Genomic DNA, 23195 nt, shown 5'->3' on the forward strand with positions numbered 1-23195 from the left:
AGATGTTCGTTTCCTCGACGAGCATAATTTTTTAACAAATGTCAGGCGATGACGGGTTTACGGTTTCTTACCAGGGCAGAGGCAAATCGTCAGACACTGCCTCACCTCTGCCTTGGGAGCAGCGTGACCGAAACGGTTCGCCGATGTTAAGTGCTTCTTTATATAATTCGCAGAACATGACATGACTACTAATTATATTGAGTGCAAATCCGCCTTATTGACCAGAGCTTGGCCAGAGCGGTCCGGCATTAAGTTGATGCGGACTTAGGACCCCACAATTCTCATTTTTTAACGTAAAGGTTCGTTTCCTCTATGTTTTCTGTTCTGCTGGCTGAGGTCCCACCAAGCATCGTCTTCTAAATTAGAAATCTTTGGGGAGAAACTACATGTGACGTCATCGATCAGCTGGAAATGTCATTCCCGTTTTCGCTGGTTCCATTGCGCCTAGTTTGGTTAAATTTGAGAAGGTTCTCCGTACTCTCTGATAATAGTGATGTGAACGAGGCTTTGTTTTGGTGTCATTATCTTTGATCTTGGCTGGTCAGTTGGTTAGGTTTTCTGCAAGGCAAGTCGACAGTTAGTGTTTATGGAAACATTTTACGGTTCATGGCTAATTTTACAATTGCTTGAAGTAACCTGAAATAGTGCACCAACGATGTCTCGAGAGGATCGTGGCGGATTTGGAGATTGGCAGATCGTCAAGCGTTTAGGTTCCGGAGGAAATGGAGAAGTTTCGCTTTGGCAGAACCGAAAAACACGCCAGAAGTTAGGTAAGTCTTGACAATGACTGGATCAGCCAGATGCCGATCTTAGGACGTTTCCAATGGGTCTGGTTGCCCAAAAATTCTTCTAGGGAGGTGGTGAATGTTGCGTAAACGGGAACTTTTCACTCAGCGTGGGGCCTATTCGAATTCGGGACTGAGTCACGTAGGTTTGTTTAGTTTTATTTCACGTCTCGATGGTGAGCGCGTGCTGGGAGTGTGACTTCTACTCGAATTCAATTCCTGGAAAAATGACAACATGCACGATCGAGAATGGCTTTATCAATTTTCAGTTGAAAAACTTGTTGATAAACGACTGTTATTTATCTATTAAATATAAAATCCTAGGCGCGGTTATGTTTTCTATATCCCCGCGGTTTGATGTCGGATTCGGGTACAATAGCCCAAAATAAGATTAAAACAAAAAGAAAAAAACTTCGAAATCACCTTTCGTTTTCGAAATATCAAAAGTTGAATTTTTCGAATTGGTCCATATTCGAAACATGTATTTCGTTCTAGGGTCCATACGCTATCAAACAAATTGCGCAACGTTGCGTTGTGCAGTTGCATCTCTCATACATGATTACAAGTATCTCATTTCATTTCATTTATTTATCCAATAGTGACTTACAACTAGACAATCATAACTTACTGCTAGCTTAATAACGGCTAATTGATCTTAACGCTATCAAACGGGTGACTATTACATAGTTTGACCAACCCGACCTTCTCTGTAATCTACTTTATCTGTGTATATTGTTATTTACATACATCGATCTTGACAATTTGTAATCGAACTTGGCATTTTCAAACTGCGCCCGCACTAAAGGCGCGAGAAAGTATGAAATTTACTTACTTAACCCAGTTATAAATAACTTAGCCTAACTTATTTTAACTTAACCTAGCTTAACATAACATAAATAATTCTTAACCAATATATACAATGAGAACATTACCATTTCCTGTGCTTATCCTCTATCCACCCCTACCAGGCAAGTAGTTTCAAAAAAGGCTTAGGATTTTGGGTTTGAGAGATGAACACACTATTTGGCAGGGCCTCAAAAATGTGGCCAATGGGGAGGTTTAACCCTGTTGGTAGAGATGCCGAATTAATGGGTTGGGGTGGTCCTCCATTCTTTCGAAGAACCTTTCCATTAATGTGAGAACGTATTCTCGAAGTGGTTTGACTTTGGCTCGCCTATAAACTTCGGCGTTTTTGCCGATCTTTTTAGTTTTCCAGTTATATGACAAGCCTGTGCAGTGTTTAAGGATTCGAATGATTCGCATTTTGCCATGGCTTGGTTGGAGCATGAGATCCAAGTTGGTGCTCCGTAACAGATGACGGGTCTAATCAGGGTCTTATACAGTGTCAGTTTTTTTTTTTGAGGAGGTGGAAATCTTGCCTGGACACGCCAGCGTGTGGTCTCCTCTAGGCTCTTCCTTTTCTCCACAAACCTTGGACAGTGGAAGAATACATGCTCTGGGTCCTCTGGGACTCCATCGCAGTTTGGACAATGGGGTGAGGTATCCAGTTTAAACCTGAACAGGTACTGGCGATATCCTCCATGCCCCGTGAGAAACTGAGTAAGATTATAATTAATCTCACCGTGCCGTCTCTCCAACCACTACTTGATGGCAGGGATGAGCCTGCGTGTCCACCGACCGTTTCCCGAGCGTTCCCAACGCTCTTGCCATCTATTTAACGATCTCTCCCCTTCGGCGTTCTTCGTCTGCGATAAAGGAGAGATAGACTTCGCATTATATATATTTGTCATCTCGTCTGCCAAGATGTCAATGGGCATCATTCCAGAAATGACAAATGCTGCATCATCTGAGACTGTCCTGAATGCCGAGCACACTCTTAGGGCTGTTCTTCTGTAGACTGAACTCAGTTTGTTACCGTTAAATGTTACCTGCAATGCCTTTCCCCAAACTGGAACTGCATAGAGCAGGATCGAACTCACTACCCTAGCTATAAGCAACCTGGAAGCATGCCGTGGCCCTCCCACGTTCGGCATCATTCTTGCCAGGGCCACACTCGCAGTGGATGCTTTGTCATAGACATAGCGCACGTATGGCTTATAGCTAAGTTTCCCATCTATCATCACTCCCAAGTATTTGATCGCAGGCTTAGAAGTGATGATATGATTCCCAATTTGAATTTCTTTTACGGCGCTTGATGATAAGGACCGCTTCCGTTTTTTCCTCCGCAAGTGTCAGACCAGAACTCTCAAGCCAACCCTTAACAGCACTGATCGCTTCGCATGAGTATAACTCAGCGTCTTCGACATGCTTTGCGACAACAACCAGCGCTATATAATCGGCGTAGCCCTCCACCGTGGCTTCCTCCGGAAGGGGAAGATTAAGAACATCGTTGTACATGATGTTCCACAGTAGTGGGCCCAGTACGGAGCCCTGTGGGATACCCGCGGAGACAACGTACTCTTGGGGTCCGTCATTGGTGTCATACCAAAGCCTCCGTTCTTGTAAATAGCTGCTGATAATAGCTGCAAGATAAGTGGGAACACCAATCTTCGCCAGAGATTCCCGTATTAGGTTCCAATTGGCCGAATTGAATGCATTTCTCCCATCCATGGTCACCACTATGCAATATTTGCTAGTACTGCCCCTTCCGTGGATTGCATTTTCGGCCAAGCCAGTAACCATTTTGATGGCATCAATGGTTGATCTGTCAGTTTGGTTTTGGTGCTGAGACCTACTGTCTTGCGAAGAAGAGAGTAGATGCCACTGACTGCACCGCGTGCCTTACTGATAGCGAGCTGGAGGTGGGGTTTGAACTTGAGGAATTCATGCAGGGTTACTTCCAAGTATTTGATCGAACTAGATCTGCTCACTGTGGTGTTCCTGATTCTCATTTTCAAGCGTTTAGCTTTCCTGTGGATGCCTCTAGAACCTAAGTATCTAGATTTTCTCCTAAACGTGCAGATTTGCGTTTTTCCCTCATTAATCTTGATTCCCCCAACTACGGTAGTACCTGCAGAGATTTACAATGTATTTCTCAACCGCTTTGGCTGCCCTGTTGGGGTGGAGGTTCGATGCGAAGATAAGCGTGTCATCGGCGAATTGGATCAGTTCAATGCCGTTATCGGGGATCGGAACGTCAGCCGTGAAGATGTTGTAGAAAGTTGGCCCAGAAATGGATCCTTGCGGTACACCCAACGTTATCGGCAAGAGATCGGAGAACTCATTCCCCACGCTGACAAAAAAGTGCCTATCTTCGAAGAAACTTAACGCAATTCTAATTATCGGGACTGGGAACTCATTATCGATTAATTTATATATAAGTCCGTTTACTCACACGGAGTCGAAGGCCTTTTCCAAGTCTAACGCACATGCTACTGTGGGTTGATTGTTGACGTTAAGTCTTGAGACGACAGTGTCGTGTAGGTAGCTCAGCGCGTGCTGGGTTCCGTGTTTAGAGCAGAATCCGAACTGGTGGTCAGGGATAACTTTGTTGAGATTAGAATGCTGGACTAGCCTAATTGTCCATGCTTTCTCAAACAGTTTGCCAAGGTTGGATAATAGGGAAATGGGCCTGAAATTGCTTGGCTCTTTGGAGGTTCCTTTTTTCCGAATCGCAATAATTTTTGCAACTTTCCACGAGGATGGAAAGTAGCCGTTATTAATGCAGTTGTTGAAAACTGCTAATAAAAACTTCAGCGAGGCTCTGGGGAGGTTCTATATGACAAAGTTCGGGATTTCATCAGGCTCGGCTAACCTTTTACCGTTGAGGTTTCTGGTTAAGTCGGTGAGTTGAGGTAAACTCAGAAAATGTTGCGATTTCGATGTCTTGACTGAGGTGTTGGTTGAGGTGAATTTAGTTAACTTCATGGAGTTCTCAGAGACGAAGGCTTTGATTGCTGAATCAACAATCGACGATATAGCCGGGTTGTTTTGAGGCGGAGGGGAATTGAGCTGAGTCCCAAAAGATTCCGCGAGAACTTGCGCTTTCCTAGCGTCACTGCAGATGTGCTCCCCGTTCTTGGAAAGAGCGATATTGCGGGACTTATGTTTGCCGGTTAGCCTGTTGATATGCTGAAACATATCTGGGCCGGGCTTAATATCTGCTAGTTTCCTTGTCAGTTCTTTGTTGCGGAAATTCACCACTCTTTGCCGAATTATTGTACTCAGACAATTAATCCGGGAGAGCAATGCTTTATACTCAGCATTAACTTTATTTCCGTGTTAGTGGAAAATTCGTTTGAGTTTCCTACGCCATATTTTCCTGACTTTCATGTGGAGCATGATATCATGAGGGACTGAGTTATATTGTAACTCGTCGACTTTGATGAGCCTTGTGTTTCTGCGTGTAGCAGTATTAATGGCATCTGTGGCCAAGGTGATGGCTTCGTCGATCTCCATGTCTGATAGATTGCGGTCAGTTGCGAGTTTTTTCAAGTTCAGTCTCGGTGCAAGGTCTGCCTTGATTTTGTCCCAGTCGGTGTGGGCGAAGGACCTTACGGTGGTCATAACTCGCTTTCGCAGTTGGGAGGACGAGGAAAGTTTAAGCTGTACTGCGGAATGGTCAGAAATGCCTGGTAGAGTATTACAAGATATCACTTGAAAGTTCAGGGAAGTTTTCTCGGATAGGAGGAAGTAGTCAATGGTTGATTGGCTACTAGGTCTTGTCGCAGAATCTGGCAAGACCAAATCGATATAGGCTGGCGAGTAAGGGTCTTGGATCCATTTAAGCAGGGTTTCTCCATTTCTGTTGACTGCCGTATCGCCGCAGGAGGTGTGCCTCGAATTGAAGTCGCCACTTGAGGTACTTGTACTTTAACTGGAGATTGCCCAAGATCTTAAGATCTTGTCCCAGTTGCTCATTTCGAGAGTTGTATTTGATGTATACGGAGACTACCAAAATCCGTCTACCATCAGTAGTTTTTATTGCCGCCGCAGCGGAAGAGGTAAGCAGGTTTCGTATAACGACTTCCTCAAATTGATAGTCTTTTCTGAATAAAAGGGCAGCGCCAGTGTTGTTATCGTTCCGAATAATATTATACCCGATGAATTGGACATTATGCCTGCTATTGAGGTGAGTTTCTGAAACGCAGTAGAAGTCCGCTTTCAGACTGTCGATCAACACTTGGGCACTGGCACGTTGGGCGTGTGAGATCAGGGACGCGGAGTTAAACGTGAAGATATTTAACTCCATAGGTTCGTTATTATTTTTATTGCAGCGAATTGCCGCTGCTCGTTGATGGAGGCCGTCGTGAGGGATTGCACCAATTCGCGAAAGCTGGCAGCTTGCGCGTACGATACGCTGGGTCTGGCCAAGCTTTGTGACAGTTGTGTCACTGCGTGCTTGGCTCGGGAGCTTTCATTAGCTCTTCTTTGCTTGGCAGCTTCCTTCCTGGCTACCATCTCTTTATAAGCCGGGCACCCGCGATAACTCGATGGGTGGCCTGCTTGACCGCAGTTGCAGCAGAGTATTCCTTCGGTTACAGTCCTCGTGCATTCCCCACGAGGGTGTGTTTTCGAGCACTTGACACATCTGTGTACAATAGTGCAGTTCTGGGCAATGTGCCCAAAGTTTTGGCAGTTATAACACTGCACTTCTTCGAAGCTCATAACTTTCTGCCAGGAAATTTTTCGATGAAGGATGTATTTCACCTTCATCACTTCGGTGAGCTCTTGAGAGGGCTCGAACGTGGCAATAAATAGTCCCGACTGAGATTTCATCGGGAGGAGCTTTATCTCTGCGGGTTACTAAGTTCGCCACCGTGGTGAGTTTGAACTCAGGGTGGTCGGCTTGTAGTTCCTGCAGGATGTCCGAGGGGTCCGTTTCTCTGTGGAGACCTCGGATTATTAAGGACTGGTTGCGCAGAGAAGGGGGGTCCTTGTTGTGGCGTTAAGCCCTTGCTCTTTCATGAGCGCGAAGACCAGGGCGTGTTCTTCCGCCGTCTCCGTAAAAATGAGGGTTCTATCCGTCTTCGTGTTTTTCAGGGAAGCTTTTAATCCCTTGGCCTTGAGTAGCCTGAAAAAATGGGGCACATTTAGGTTGTACCCGGTAATGGCTGGGATTTTTACCTTTTTGGTCTTAGGGGACGGGGAAGGATTTGCGAATAGCTGTGGTGGGGCGGTTACAGTTTTTGCACTAACATTATTTTTCTTGTAGCTCTTGCGACTCCGGACGAAGTTGAAGGGGTCTCCCTCGTCGATGATGACCTCGGGGTAGGATGCAGGGGATCCCACGATGTCCATATCAATGGCCTCTTGGTGTTGCTCGTTTTGCTGTTGTTGTTGTTGTGACGGTTGCTGATGTTGTTGTTGTGACGGTTGCTGATGTTGTCGTTGCTCCTGTTGTTGTCGTGGTCTAAGCTGCGCTACTGCCGGCCCAGCGCGGACCGTCTCTTCCAACGCTGCCAATTGTACTTGCAATTGCTTGATGAGTAATTGCTGGCACTCTAGCTGGTGTGCCATTGCTGCCTTCTTGCTCTTCAGGTCTGCAATTTCCTTTTGCAGACTCAAAGTTCTCCCGCTGTGTTCGGGGCCCGTGCTCCCCTCCTCCTCGGAGGACATTTCGCGTGGGAGTATTGTGAAATTTTGTAGTGTGTTAACCGAAGAAGAAAAAGGCCAACTTGCCAGAATGGAAAATTCGAGCTGCACAATGGGAGTGATGTTGAGGGAAATTGGTAGATCCGGCGGAGTTGTGCGGGTGCAACAGATAAAAAGCCTGCTAAAGCACCTCATTTAACACCGATAAATAATAAGACTCGTTTCAAATTGGCTAGATCGTGGATGAAATGGGAAGAAGAATGGAAAACCGCAATTTTTTCGGGTGAGAAGAAATTCGACCTGTACGGCTCAGCTGGATTTAGCACATTTTGACACGATCTAAAAAGTGAAGCTCCTCGAATGAATCGCAACTTTGGAGGCGGCAGTGTTATGGTTTAGGGAGGGGGGGGGGGGGGGCGGCATTTTCTTTTCTCGGTAAGCTTCGACAGGGGATCGTACCAACCAAAATGAACTCAGTAATATATACTGAGCTTCTGGAAGCCATTTTGATGCCGCATTTAGATGAGAATAATAACATTGACTGGAATGACAACGCCGCGGTACACGCTTCTGCATACACGAAATCATTTTTAAATTACAAACCAATAAAAATTTTGCAGTGGCCGCATCGAAGTCGTGATCTTAACCCCATAGAGAATATATGGGGGATACTTGCAAGGAAAGTCTATACGAATGAACGCCAATTTAGCTCCGTACTTGAGTTAAAGAAAAATAATTTAGAATGCTGGGAACCAAATCGAAGAAAATACTTAATAACAGCCTTAACGCCAAATCGAATTTTCGAAGTCATAAGTCGTAACGAACGTATCCAGGATATCGAACACTTCCGTTCCGTTAATGACAAGAATGGTACTTTGCTTACCAACCGTCGAGGCGCGACGGATAGATGGCGAGAATACTTCGAGCAGATTTCAACTGAAGAATTTGCTCATCCTCCACTTCCACAATCATTGCCGACATTTGGAGCAGTTCCACCAGTCAGCGCAACTGAAGTCGAGGAGGCAATAAAACAAATGAATTCTGGGAAAGCAACAGGACCTGACGACATCGCATCTGAACTCTGGAAAACGAAGAGCTGGGACCCAACACTGTGGCTCAGTGAATTTTTTAATCGGGTTTTTGAGGAAGGAAGACCACAACTGACTGGCAAGAAAGTACCACTGTTCCAATATGGAAAAAGAAAGGTAGTCCAGCAGAATGTTCAAATTACCGTCCGATCCGGTTACTTTCCCATACCATGAAGATTTTTGAACGCATTCTTGATAACCGTATTCGCGAAATCGTTTAAATAACCGTAAATCAAGCCGGATTTGTTAAAAACTGCTTATTTACTGACGCAATACACGCTTCACGGTTATTCATGGAGAAACACCGTGAGAAGCATCGCCCTCGTTACATTGCATTTGGATCTAGAGAAAGCGTTTGACCGTGTACCACACGAACTCATCTGGTATGCTTTACGACAACATTTAGTGCCAGAAGAACTCGTGCGCTGGGTTCTCTGCTCGAAGTATGGCGGGTGTATCAAAACCGCTTCGTGTCTCTGTTGGTTTCCATCAAGGAAGCGCTCTCTCACCACTCCTTTTTGTTCTTGTTATGGACACTGTCACACGGGATATCCAACGTCCAGCGCCCTACACACTGCTTTATGCAGACGATGTTTTCCTAGCATCTGATAGCAAAAATGATCTCGAGCAACTTGTTCAAAAATGGAATGATCGCCTCATGCAACACGGTCTCAGATTGAATTTAAACAAAACTGAATTTTTGACTACCGATCCTCATGAAACAGGCACAATCACTGTCAGCGGTGGGATATCCGATCTGGCCGCAATTGCAGCATCTCTGCCGTGGATGTTTGGCATTCCCCACGGACATGTGACATGAGGATATCCGCGATCGTTATGGGGTTGCACCGATCGTGGAAAAGTTGCGAGAGAGGCGTCTTCGATGGTATGGTCACGCAGTTCGTGCAAACGAGAATTCACTTGCCAAGATTGGCCTGAACATCGAAGTCGATGGTAAACGACCAAAAGGCAGACCTAAGCAATGGTGGCTTGATACGCTGGATGGCGATTTGAAAGCCTCGAGATTGCACCCAGATCAGGCATTCGATAGAGCCAAATGGCGAAGCCGATCACGAAGAGCCGACCCCGCTTGTGAACGGGACAAAGGCTGAAGAAGAAGAAGAAGGAACAATTGAGGGTGATGTGAACGAAATTTGTAGCATTGCACTTCTTGTATTGGCTTGACTTTCTCGCCACATCTGTCTAAGGCGGGTCTGAGAAATCGCGAATAATTAAGGACCTACTCCTCATGGTCGGTGGGGTGCTGGTGATGGCGTGTGGGATCTCTTTTTGCGCTGGACGAAGTTGAAGGGCTCTCCTCCGGGAAGATCACGTCCAGGCACGTATCGCTATCTCCTTGGTGCTGCTACTGTCGTTGTTAATTCTGTTGCTGCTGTTGTTGGTTCTGCTATTGCTGTTGATTCTGCTGCTGTTGCTGTCGATGTTGCCGCTGCCCGGCCATGTTGTTTGCTTCTTGCATGGTGATGGGTATCAGTTGGCACTCCAATTGTTGGGCCATGTCCGTCTTCTCCTGCTCCAATTCTGCGATTCTTTCAAGGGGGCTCGAGTTCCCTTCCATTTGTGCTGTAAGGCCCGTGGCTCCCTCCTCAGGAAGCATCAAACCCTCCTCCTTGATCTGGGCTTGGGGCCAGCATGGTATGTAAATAACATAGCGGAGTTATTGTTGTGTGCGACACATGACTCCGATTCCCTTGCTAGGAATTATTCCTGCAATATTCGCTGTCATAGCATGTGATCTGGATGGAGCCAGGTTTTAATAATAATAGTAATCATTGGCGCAATAATCCATATTGGATCAGGGCCTTGAAGTGTGTTAGAGCAATTCATTCAAGTCGTAACACACTACAGTACACTGTAGGAGGCAATGTGGTCAGCACTGCGCTCGTTCGAGATTATTATCCTAATATGATTCGGGGTACTTATTCAGAGCTGAGTCGACTGGTATCCTGTTGAAATATTATCTTTTACATTTCATACAAAAACTAATTCTTTTCTTTTCTTATTACTGTACCCTAATAAACCTTTTGTTTATTAAAGAGATAAAGTCCGGAACTCATTCTTTTACTGTTTATACAAGTGTGCATGTAAAATGAGTTAGATAAATGCTTGTGGTACATATAGTTACATATCTGCTAGTTTTGTTCAATAAGTACAGTCTTCGATAGACCTTTCTGAAGTAAGTAAGTCACTCCTTGCTTAGTAGTGAAGATTAATAAAATTAATAATAGAAAGAAAGAACAATTGTGTTTTCATTAAATAGATTCTGTGCCAATATTTCAATATATCCGACATCCAATCACGAAAAAATCTCTCTGCCACCAGTGAGATTTGAATCGCTCGTGATCTTCGTTACGACAGCCAAGCGCTCTACCCACTTGAGCCATTCGGCCGCGTTTTCCTTCGGTTTAACGTTGGATGTTTCCAAAAAAATTCAATGTTATAAATATTGGGTTGGGGAAAAAGTAATGTCGTATTTGTGATTGAATTTTAACGTTTTATTTAACATACTTAGAATTATCCGATTTGAGTCAAATATGCGCCGTTTTGTTCGCAAACTTGTTGCCATTTAGAAGGCAACTCCATTACCCCTCCTTATTTGCAAAAAACTTAGACAGCCAGTTTTCGCAAGCCTCTTTTGAGGCGAACTTAGTAGCAGCAAGAGCGGTTTGCATGGACCGGAAGAGATGGTAATCACTTGGTGCCAGGTCCGGACTATACGGTGGGTGCGATAGGACATCCCATTCGAGCTTCCGTAACTTCTGGCGGGTCATCAAAGATATGTGAGGCCGAGCGTTGTCCTGGTGGAACAAAACACCATTCCTATTGACCAATCTTGGTCGCATCTGGTCAATCGCCTGCTTCAAACGGTCGAGTTGCTCACAGTAGAGCACCGAATTGAGGGTCTAGCCATAGTTGAGCAGCTCATAGTGGATGACTCCCTTTCAATCCCACCAAACACACAGCAAAACCTTCCTGGCCGTCAATCCGGGCTTGGCGATGGTTTGGGCGGCTCGCCGTGCTTCGACCACGATCTTTTTCGCTTGAGATTTTCGTACGTGATCCACTTTTCATCACCAGCCACCACCCACTTCAAAAATGGGTCGAATTCGTTCCGTTTCAGCAGTGCATCACAGGCGTTGATTCGGTCCAAGAGATTTTTTTCCGTCAACTCGTGTGGCACCCAAACATCCAGCTTTTTTTGGAATCCGATCTTCTGCAAATGGTTCTAAACGGTTTTATGGTCCTTACCCAGTTCCTGGCCAATCGAGCGAATGCTTACATGCCGGTCTACTTGGATGATTTCGACGATTTTATCGGTTTCTACGACGATTGGCCTACCAGTACGGGGTGTATCTTCGACATCCACTACATCAGGATGAAATCGATCGAACCAACGCTGTACTGTGGGAATCGTTACAGTACCCATAAAGTTTACCAATTTTTTTGGCCGCCTTCGTTGCATTTTTACCTCTCAGGTAGTAAAAATGTAAAATATGATGAATTGCTTGCTTGGTGGACTCCATTTTCGACGCGCTATAACTTGAGATTGAAACGTACGATCACAAAACTGTCAAAGAGACACCTGTAGCCCAGATTGTCGTCTTCAAAGCGCCGTATAGTATGACCCGATGCGATAAGTACAACACAAGATATGTTTAAGTGTCGCCATCTATTGACACAATACGACATTACCTTTTCCCCAACCTAATATAATAATTTACGAATAATTATATAATCTAATTCCAGCTATCAAATCATTGAAATTTCCACCGGATCATGATCAGCAAAAAGATGGACGGCGTTGGCGTGACGAAATTGCTTTCGCCAGAGAAATCAAACATGAAAACATCGTTCAAAGTGTAAATGTTCCAGAGGAATTCAAGGCGTATTTAATGCGTCAATATCCACCCGAACCACTCATTATGGAATATTGCGAGAAAGGTGATTTGCGCAAAAAACTTCAGATGCAGGAACATTTAAATGGCATGCCAGAATTCGATATTCGTAATATCGTAAAGTGCATGCGGAATGCAATAGTTCATATGCATTCAAAGGGAATTTCTCATCGAGACATCAAACCTGAGAATTTGGTGATAAAAGAGGTGAATGGATGTGAAGTGTACAAGGTGAGTCTGTATTCAAAAAAATCTACCTTCAGTTATCCCATCAGATATTGTTGGAACCGTTTTAAAACGTTTTTCCGGCATATAATATCTTTTTGTAAGAAGGTCATCTTCGTTGCAGCTAACCGATTTGGGATACGCGCGAGAAATTACTTCGACAATTGAAGCCAGCCATGTAGGGACTTTTGAATATTTTGCCCCAGAAGTGATAACTGAACTGAGCTACTCAAATACAGTTGATTATTGGTCAATGGGCGTAATTGTATTCGAAATTATATGCGGCGTTCGACCGTTTCTTCCGGGCAGCCCCGTCACGGACTTTATATCGAAATTAAAATTGAAAGATCCTAAGACTATAGCCATAACAAAATCGCATGACAACCGATTTGAGAATCATAGCACTTTGTTCGAGCAAAACCAGATATCGCCGTGCTTCAAACGATTTTTGGAGGTTTGGCTTCGTATTCCCCTCGATGTGAATCCCCGGAATCGTGCGATTCGTACAGATAATGGGCCCGTTTCAGGCACACCATCCCCTGCGAGTCTGAAAATATTTAATGACTTGGACTATCTTCTATCAGCGACAATATTAACTGTGTTTTGCATGCACAATTTTCGTCTGTTTAGTTACAACATTTCTGAAGGAATCACGCGAGAAGGTTTTCTGACTACTTTGTCGACTGACACAGAAATTCCGAAAGACGATCTAGTGATAATTTTACCTCCGGAGAATGTTCACATTGCTCGATTCACCTCAAGTAACAAACCGATAGAGCTTTACATAGATGATCTGCACGACAAACCGATGGTGTATTGCACGACTGATAAGGACACGCTCAAGGACACTAGTCAAAACGTTGGTCTTTCGGCGGTGCTGCTTGAGGCACTGGGGGATAACAACGTGAAAAATCGGAAGCACGCCCTTGAAGTTGCCAAACACCTGATATTCTATGTTCAACAGCAAGGCCGATTTGCGACATTCTTCATGCACGCTCTGTTGAACTATGCTGTGATGGTGGACGATTGGATTTTCAAGTTCCAAGGAAAGGTGGACGAGATGTCGACGATGTTCTGGCAATTAAAAGGCGCTATGCAATTCTATTTGTTACAGTTGGATCAGACCAAAAATATTTTGGTAGAGAAAAATGTAAGTTGGTATGCATTAATCTCCTTGAGATAATGACTCTCTTATCGAAGGATTGTTTCTGATAAAACTAAAACTTCTACTTATATTTCAGGTCTCAGCTAAGTTGGAAGATAATAGCGAAAAGCTGATTGAGCGCTTCAAAAAAATTAATGATCTCTTCATTCGAACCCGCAATCGATTCATATCTGTATTGCGTCGAAGCAAAACTACTATAAGCGAACTAAATGCAAGTTTCAATGACCATTTGAGTACAATTGAGAAAATATGCGACATGTATGTATCAACAATCAATAAAGTGCTCCAGGACTTTTGGCTCCCAGAATTAAAAATGCTCAAATCTTCTTACAGCTCTACTCCCTGTGAATTATACAACAAATTTCGTGTTTGCTCAAGCATCGCTGATACTGCCAAGGAGATGTTTAAATATTTTAACGACTTTCAAAAAAACTGGTTCTTCCTGAACTCAGCGCAAATCAAAAATATCCAAACGTCTGTGTCGGAAATTCATGTTGAATTCGAAATAATTGAAACTGTTGTAGACGGACTGATTAAACAGCAAGTGGAAACGCAACAATTGCTCAATCGAATGGCTGCAGATTTTAGCAAATCTCTTTGGGAAATTGCTACGAGTACAGCGTCCGCGACAATTGATGGTCCGAACATTCCAGATTTGGATGGAATTTTATCTTCAAAGCAAGTTAACGTCGCGGAAGAATTGTGTGAGTTGGAAAATTCATGCGCGAGTGCAATGATTAGCAATGGCGAGAATTGGTCAATGGTGGAGGCTAGCGAAGAAGCCAAATCAATTCTTATTCTGAATAGTGACTTATGGGATAGGTGAGTACATTTTATGACTTTTATTTTAGAGATTGGTTAAGTTTTTAAGTTGATTTGATTAGCATTTCAAAAAGATTCGTACGATAATATTGGGTTGGGGAAAAAGTAATGTCCCCCCCCCCCCGAACTTAGTAGCACCAAGAGCGTTTTGCATGAACCGGAAGAGATGGTAATCACTTGGTGCCAGGTCCGGACTATACGTTGGGTGCGATAGGACATCTCATCCGAGCTCCCGCAACTTCTGGCGGGTCATCAAAGATGTGTGAGGTCGAGCGTTGTCCTGGTGGAACAGAACACCATTCCTATTGGCCGCAGCTCATAGTGGATGACTCCCTTTCAATCCCACCAAACACATAGCAAAACCTTCCTGGCCGTCAAACCAGGCTTGGCGATGGTTTGGGCCGGCTCGCCGTGCTTCGACCACGACCTTTTTCGCTTGAGATTTTCTTACGTGATCCACCATCACCATCCGCTTCAAAAATGGGTCGAATTCGTTCCTTTTCAGCAGTGCATCGCAGGCGTTGATTCGGTTCAAGAGATTTTTTTCCGTCAACTCGTGTGGCACGCAAACATCTAGCTTTTTTGGAATCCAATCTTCCGCAAATGGTTCCAAACGGTTTTATGCTTCTTACCCATAGTTCCTGGCCAATCGAGCGAATCATCACATGCTGGTCTACTTGGATGATTTCGACGATTTTATTGGTTTCTACGACGATTGGCCTACCAGTACGGGGTGTATCTTCGACATTCACTACACCAGAACGAAATCGATCGAACCAACGCTGTGCTGTGCGAATCGTTACAGTATCGGACCCATAAACCTCACAATTTGTTTTTTTTTTGGCCGCCTTCGTTGCATTTTTATCTCTCAGGTAGTAAAAATCTAAAATATGACGAATTGCTTGCTTGGTGGACTCCATCTTTGACTCGCTATAACTTGAGACTGAAACGTACGATCATAAAACTGTCAAAGAGACAAGTGTAGCCCAGATTGTCGCCTTCAAATTGCCGTATAGTATGACCCGAGGCAATAAGTACAACACAAGATTGTAGCGACATGGTAATGACATGACAGCACCAACATGGCAACGCCTTTCAACAGCTGATATGCTCAAGAAAGTAACGTCACTATATGGATCGGCAAGGATATAAATTCGACGCCATCCGACTCTTTTAGACGCTCTTTCTCTCGACCTTTTCGGTGTTTGTAACTTAATTGTTTTTCTCGAATTTGAATAAATGGGTAGAACCTAAAAACGTATTTTTATCATGTTTCTACATTGGTGACCCCGACGACTAGAGTTAAAATTAAAAGTGCAATGATCTTAAATTTCCATACGTTTAATCGACACCAAGCGCGAGTTTCAAAATGGCCACTGAATCCAAATCGCCATACCTCTCGAGTGATTTCCTGCCGCCGATAACTAATCGACCAGCAGGCGTATTCGTGGAAGCGGCACGCATACAAAGATTTCCGTCATTTTATCGACCCGACCCGGCATTTTGGTTTGAGCAGGTAGAGACTGCGTTCCACACTAATCACATCACGTCGGACGAAACAAGATTTAAGTACGTGATACAATTTGCCGGGCCGGAAATCCTTCCGCATGTGATCTCCATAGCACGCAATCCTCCGGCAACAAATAAGTACGAAGCCGTGAAGAAGAGGATATTGGCAGCATTTGTAGAGTCCGCCGAATCCAAGCTGCGACGACTTTTTCAAGGGAAGAATTTGGAAGGAAAGAGACCATCGCATTATCTGCAGGACTTGCGAAACACTGGCGGGGAGCAGGTAACTGACGCCATGCTAAGATCGTTGCTACTTGAGCAAATGCCCGAAAATATTCGAATGGTGTTACCAATTTCTAACGAGGCAGACGTCGATAAATTGGCGAAAATGGCGGATTTAATAATCGAGATGCAATAACTGAAAATGATGTCTTGGAGCAAATATTGAGCCGAATTGACCGACTGGAAATCACGACACGCAACCGGTCCCGATCCAAACAACGGAGCACCAGAAGGCAAAGATCAGGTTCACGGAATCGAGGATTTTGCTTCTTTCATCAACGGTTTGGGAAACAAGCGCGTAATTGCCGACCGCCATGTAAGTGGCATAATAATTCCGCGACTTCGGAAAACTAATTTCGGCGGTCGAGGACGACCCCTCTCACAGTAAACCCAGCCGATTATTAGTACTCGATCGGAAAAGCTGCATGCATTTACTGGTGGATACCGGTGCTGATATTTCAGTTTTGCCTAAAGACAAAAATCAGCACACGCCAATGCAATTTCAGCTTTATGCCGCCAACAATACGCCAATCAAAACATATGGACATCGCATCATAACGCTCGACCTCGGCTTACGACGAACGTTTACCTGGAGGTTCGTTTTAGCGGATGTTCGACAACCAATAATCGGTGTCGATTTGCTGCACCATTATGGCTTATTAGTGGACCTACGCAGGAGGAAGATAATCGACGATAAGACCAACTTACCCTGCATCGCAAAGCTCACCGGCACCATAACTTGTGGTATGACAACACTGAAGTCTAGCGAAAGTTATCATGACATTCTGAGAGATTTTGTCGACATCACAATTCCATCTGACGGAGCGAAAGTGATGGCTCATGATATCTACCACCATATCCTGACTAAAGGACCGCCTGTTTTTGACCGACCCAGACGATTAACGCCCGAAAAACTGCGCGAAGCAAAGGCCGAATTTGACTACATGCTACAACAGGGAGTTTGCCACCCATCGAGTAGCCCATGGGCGAGCCCGTTACACTTGGTACGGAAGAAAAACGGACAATGGAGACCATGTGGAGATTATCGGCGTTTGAACGCTATCACCGTCCCAGATAAGTACCCCATCGCTCACATTAGTGACTTTGCGCACAAACTGAGTGGATGCAAGGTATTTTCCACGATTGATCTGACAAGAGCATACCACCAGATTCCTGTAGCACCCGAGGACATTGCCAAAACAGCTGTCATTACTCCTTTTGGGCTTTTTGAGTTCCGAGTAATGACGTTCGGTCTACGTAATGCCGCACAAACTTTCCAGCGGTACATTGATCATGCACTCCGCGGATTGGACTTTTGCTATGCATACATCGATGACATTCTTATCGCTTCTAAATCGAACGAGGAGCATCGGAAGCACTTGTTGACGATATTTGATGGACTCCGTGAATACGGATTATCCATCAATGTCGATAAATGCAGCTTCGGAACATCTTCTGCCGAATATTTAGGATATTTGGTGAGCGAAAATGGCATCAAGCCCCTTCCAGGTGGAGTGGAAACCATTTTGAATTTCGGAAAACCGTCAACAATTAATTTCTATAGAAAATCGTTGCAGAATGCAGCCGAAATTTAAGCACCTCTACACGAGTATCTCATTGGTGCAAGGAAACGGGATAAACGCAAAATCGAATGGAATCCGCGAGCAGATGTCTCATTTGAAAAGTGCAAACAGCAAATTGCCAACGCTGCGTTACTACGACATCCCATTGAGAATGCACCATTGGCCATCAAATCAGACGCATCGGACACGGCTATGGGAGCAGTTCTCGAACAGTGGAACAACGATGTTTGGGAATCGCTCGGTTTCTTTTCGAAGAAGTTCTCCGATACACAACGTAGGTACAGCACTTACTATCGAGAACTCCAAGCAATCTATAGTGCAGTCAAGTTTTTTCGCTACATGGTCGAAGGTCGTCCGTTATTAATCAAAACCGATCATAAGCCGATAACGTTTGCCTTCCAACAGAAAGCCGATAAAGCTAGTCCATGGCAATTAAGGCAACTGGACTATATCGGCCAATTCTCGACCAATATCATATACGTCACTGGCGAGGAAAACGTTACAGCAGACGCCTTGTCCCGAATTATTGCTGTTACATTGCCGGTTGCCATAACGCCCGAAGAATTAGCTACAGCGCAACGAAACGATGAGGACTCCAACATCTACTGCGTTCTGAAACGACCTTGGATTTGAAAAAGTTGCGAGTTGACGACAAGGGTACAATGTTGTACTGCGACGTGTCAACTTCCCAAATACGGCCGTATATCCCAATACTTCTCAGGAGGAGAATATTTGAGATTACTCACCGACTATCTCATCCAAGCGGACGCGTCACGAAGAAGCTGATTTGCCGAAAATATGTCTGGCCTAGTATGTCCAAGGACATTCTCGAGTGGGCACGAACATGTCTAGCGTGTCAACGAAGTAAGATTGGACGACATGCAAAACCATCGCATGGCCAAATCGATATGCCGGACACGAGATTCAGTCACGTACATATCGATATTGTCGGACCGCTAACACAATCACAAGGTCACTCGTATGTATTGACTATGATCGATAGATTTACAAGATGGCCTGAGGCGGTTCCGATACGATCAATTACGGCAGATGTTATCGCAGACGCATTCTATACCAACTGGATTTCACGATTTGGAGCACCTACTATATTAACATCGGACCAAGGATCCCAGTTCGAATCCTTGATCTTCCAGTCGCTGACGCCCTTAGTGGGTTGCAAAAAGATTCGAACCACTGCATACCATCCTGCTTCTAACGGATTGATTGAGCGATGGCACCGATCGATGAAAGCAGCTATTATGTGCCACAACCACCGTGAATGGGTCGAAGTGTTGCCAACGGTTTTGCTCGGTCTTCGTACAAGCGTTAAGGAGGATATTGGCGCAACCGCTGCTGAGCTAGTCTATGGGACAACGATTCGCATTCCTGGAGAGCTCTTTCTTGACGAGGAAATGCCTCCCGATCCGAAATTTTTCGTTGAGAAATTTCGTCACCATATGACGCAAGTTCGTGCAACGCCAATCTCTCGACATGATAGAAGGAAGGTGTTCGTCCACAAGGATCTTTCTACATGCTCACACGTGTTCGTGCGGATTGATCGAGTGAAGAAGCCGCTAGAGCATCCGTACGAAGGACCATATAAGTTGTTAGAAAGACTTTCCGACAACGTTTTTAAAATCGAAATTCAGGGGCAAAGCAACAAATATCAGCGTCGAGCGACTAAAACCTGCCTATTTCGAAGTAACATCTGATCCAACGGAAGCAGCCCAACGACCAATAAGTTTGGCTCCCAAAACGTATGTAGGACCAAGAGCAAAACCAGCGAGTGAGAGGCGAGTAATATTCGATACGTAGTTTTCCAGCCGTTAACCGTCAAAACTACTCAGGAGGGAGCAGTGTAGCGACATGGTAATGACAGGACAGCACCAACATGGCAACGCCTTTCAACAGCTGATATGCTCAACAAAGTGACGTCACTATATGGATCGGCAAGGATATAAATTCGACGCCATCCGACTCTTTTAGGCTCTCTTTCTCTCGACCTTCTCGGTGTTTGTAACTTAATTGTTTTTCTCGAATTTGAATAAATGGGTAGAACCTAAAAACGTACTTTCTATCATGTTTCTACAAGATATGTTGTAATTGTCGCCATCTATTGACAAAATACTTCATTACTTTTTCCCCAACCTAATACATCATCTTCGTTGTTGGTGTATGCATGCTGTATCTTATACCCTTCTTCTTGTCATACCTAATAAATTTAAGAAACTTAAAATTCCAGAAACTCATCATATCTCAATTTTTCTTTAAAGGGTGGAACGCTCGCTGCAGAAATGATACTCCACCTCTATCGAGTCCAGGAATTATGGAGAAGTGCCTAGATATGATCCAGTTTATACAATTGAGTGAAGTTTGAGTATGTTTATCATATGATAGTCTAGAATATTTTCCCTGGAAAAGTGTAGCGTTAAGAATAGATTTGGAATAATCACGGATTAATTGTTGTGCCCAACCGCCCAGGTTGGTGCTGCTACGCTACAAATGGCAGCAGCTAGTCGACCAATATAACGAATACTAGTGCACAGTAATACTGCGCATTACGCTCATGGAATACAAGCTGGCACGCGATGTAGTCTTTTGCAGTTTACTAAAACAATTAACAAAAACAACAAGTAAAAACCAGAAATTCTGTCTACTTTTTGAGAATTCCTCATCAACGCTAAAATTAGGGTTTTTTTTTTCTAATTTGCCATTTTTTGAGTGATTTGCTAGCCAGTATTTCAAGTAGAAAGGGAAAAACACGAATCTTCTTTTTTTGGTCACAATTTTTCTGCATTTAAATAGTTTGCTTTTGGAATAAAGCAAATTGTAGCCAAAAAAGAAGGTCCGTATTTTTAAAGTATTGTGTAAAACAAAACCTTATTAAAATCTAACTGTCTGTTCGTCCGTCGGTCTGTCTGTCACAGGCACTTTCTCAGAAACGGTTACTGTAATTAATTCGAAATTTGGTAAGAAGATGGGAAGTCCGAGTCCCACGGAACCACCATTTAGGTATTACTTCGCAACTTGGGTTTGACTTTAAGCGCCCGTCCTTCTGTTCCTTTCCGGTTTCCTCTTTCAGCACGGTACACAGTACGATTGCGGAGGAAACCGTAGACCAGTGCCTTTTCGATCCCAGCATCTCTGCGACTCAATTCTCCGGGCTCATGCTCCTGCCTAACTTTTGGTTCAGATTCGTCCTCTCCTTGGGGAGTGAAACATCACATGCTTTTCGCCAGAATGTTGACCGGGGTCATGCCCACTACCAACAGTATTAGCTTATCTTATGTAGTTCCAAAAGCACTGAAAGCCATGAGAAAGTAAACCAAATTCATCTGCTTTCATCTCTGGGGGTTTGCAAGCGACTATGCCCACCTAGGTGATGAGTAAAGCAGAATGGATGACACCACGCTGGCTAGAAGCAACCTGTCGTAGTGTTTCGGCTGACCAATATTCGGCATATTGTCCACTATCTTACTAGCTCGAATAGCCCCATACACCCAGAACATCATTGGCCCATACCAAAGAGGCTTCACTCGAGGCAAATCAGCAACAGATCAGATTTTTTCTCTGCGGCAAGCGATGCGAAAACTGTTAGAATATGGCCATGTACCATATTTTCATCGACTTCAAGGTCACCTATGATAGCATAGTTAGGGTAAAACTACACGGCCGTGGGAGAATTCGGTCTCCCAACGAAATTAACAAGACTGAAGAGGCTAACCCTGACTAATATGCGAGACCAGAAAAAAGCAGCAGGATCGCTTTCGAGACGGTCTCACTTTCAATAATGGTCTAAGCCAAAAAGATGCCTTATCGTGTACCCTTTTTAATCTGGCTTTAGAAAAAGTGATCCGTGATGCTGAGGTAAATGCGAGGGGCATCATTTTCTCTAAGCCCACTCTTGGGAAGAATAACCAGAGATGTAACGCCTGCTCGATCTTGATGAAGGTAGATCATCGAGATCGAGCAGGCGGGGCAAGGTCTTTGGCTGCACATCAATGAAGGCAAGACGGAATATATAGTAATAAAGTTTAGCGAAACGCAGTTTTTTCTTCTTACGAACAACTTTATCCTTTGAAATCTCCGTCTTTTACAATCTCTGGAACTAGACTGAACTCTACTCTTGAAAATTGAATTTGAATATCTAATGCGTTATCGGAATTATTCCATAGTTTATGCTGCGTATGTAATTTAAATGCAGTAGTAGCATGTTCCGTGTCCGTCATTGTTTCTGTCGCGGAGGCACCCCGTAGGATAATAATAATAATAATAATCGTTGGTGCAACAATCCATATTGGATCAGGGCCTTGGGGTGTGTTAGAGCATTGCATTGAAGACCGTAATGGTACACTACAGTACATTGCGCTCACCCGAGATTATTACCCTGATTTGACTCAGATACTCATTCACAGCAGTCGACTGGTATCCAACATCCAGTCACGATAACAAATCCCTCTGCCACCAGTGAGATTTGAACCGCGACCTTCCGCTACGACAGCCCAGCTCTCTAACCACTCGGACACAGGATGCTTTGCTATAACAACCACAGCTAGATCATCCACAAAGCCGACAATCGTAGTTCCCTTAGGAACGGGAAGAGCAAGCACTCCATTATACATGACATTCCACAACAGGATACCCAATACCCAGCCCTGCGGTAGCCCTCATCGGTCCCGTACCAAAAAGTTCTCTCTGAGGGGTAATTTTCCACCACCACCAACGCCCCTTTAATTCGGTTCCACTTGGCCCAGTAGCGTCGGTCTTTGATATTCAATGCAAACACGGCACAGTAGCCGACAGAAACCAGCGCGTTTTTTGCCAGATTCACGACCATGCTTATTGTTGCATCCACCATAGAGGGGGCACGCCGAAAACCGTACTGGCGCTCCGACAAGCCACTACTGTTCTCGATAATGGGTAGAAGTCTGTTGTAGATGACCCTCCTCATCATCTTTCCCACTGTATACAACAGGCAGATGGAGAGCTATGATGATGGGCTTTCAGGTGGCTTTTACTTTTTCTACTGAGCAGGGAATATTTCTTCTTTTAGACACCCCTCCAAGGTCATCACTGTCAACTTCAGACCTCTGTTCTCAAGACCGTAATGGTACACTACAGTAATACATTGTAGCAGGCAATGTGGTCAGCATTGCGCTCGCCCGAGATTATTACCCTGATTCGACTCAAGTGCCATTAGTGAGATTTGAACCGCGACGTTCCGTACGACAGCCTTGTGCTCTAACCACTCAGCTATCCGGACAACACAATACAATTTTTACATTATATGACTATAATAATATTTTGCTTGAATTTTGGTAAAA

General features: G+C 44.4%; 1 protein-coding gene across 1 annotated transcript; it reads left to right on the forward strand.

Moving 5' to 3' along the window:
• Positions 1-598: 598 nt before the first annotated feature.
• LOC119646668 (inhibitor of nuclear factor kappa-B kinase subunit beta) lies at positions 599-22066 on the forward strand. Its single transcript, XM_038047198.1, has 6 exons — positions 599-770; positions 12137-12516; positions 12635-13660; positions 13752-13933; positions 14009-14497; positions 20145-22066. Exons 1-6 carry the CDS (start codon positions 656-658, stop codon positions 20167-20169), a joined length of 2217 nt encoding a protein of 738 aa, XP_037903126.1. The 5' UTR covers positions 599-655; the 3' UTR covers positions 20170-22066.
• The last annotated feature ends 1129 nt before the right edge of the window (positions 22067-23195 follow it).

This window comes from Hermetia illucens, chromosome 1 (assembly GCF_905115235.1).
Source record: "Hermetia illucens chromosome 1, iHerIll2.2.curated.20191125, whole genome shotgun sequence".
Taxonomy (NCBI): Eukaryota; Metazoa; Arthropoda; class Insecta; order Diptera; family Stratiomyidae; genus Hermetia; species Hermetia illucens.

Coding starts and splice junctions, on each gene's coding strand:
- LOC119646668 (XM_038047198.1), top strand. CDS start 656: ATGTCTCGAGAGGATCGTGGCGGATTTGGAGATTGGCAGATCGTCAAG. Junction 771..12,136: donor AAAAACACGCCAGAAGTTAG/GTAAGTCTTGAC, acceptor ATCTAATTCCAG/CTATCAAATCATTGAAATTT. Junction 14,498..20,144: donor AATAGTGACTTATGGGATAG/GTGAGTACATTT, acceptor TTTTCTTTAAAG/GGTGGAACGCTCGCTGCAGA.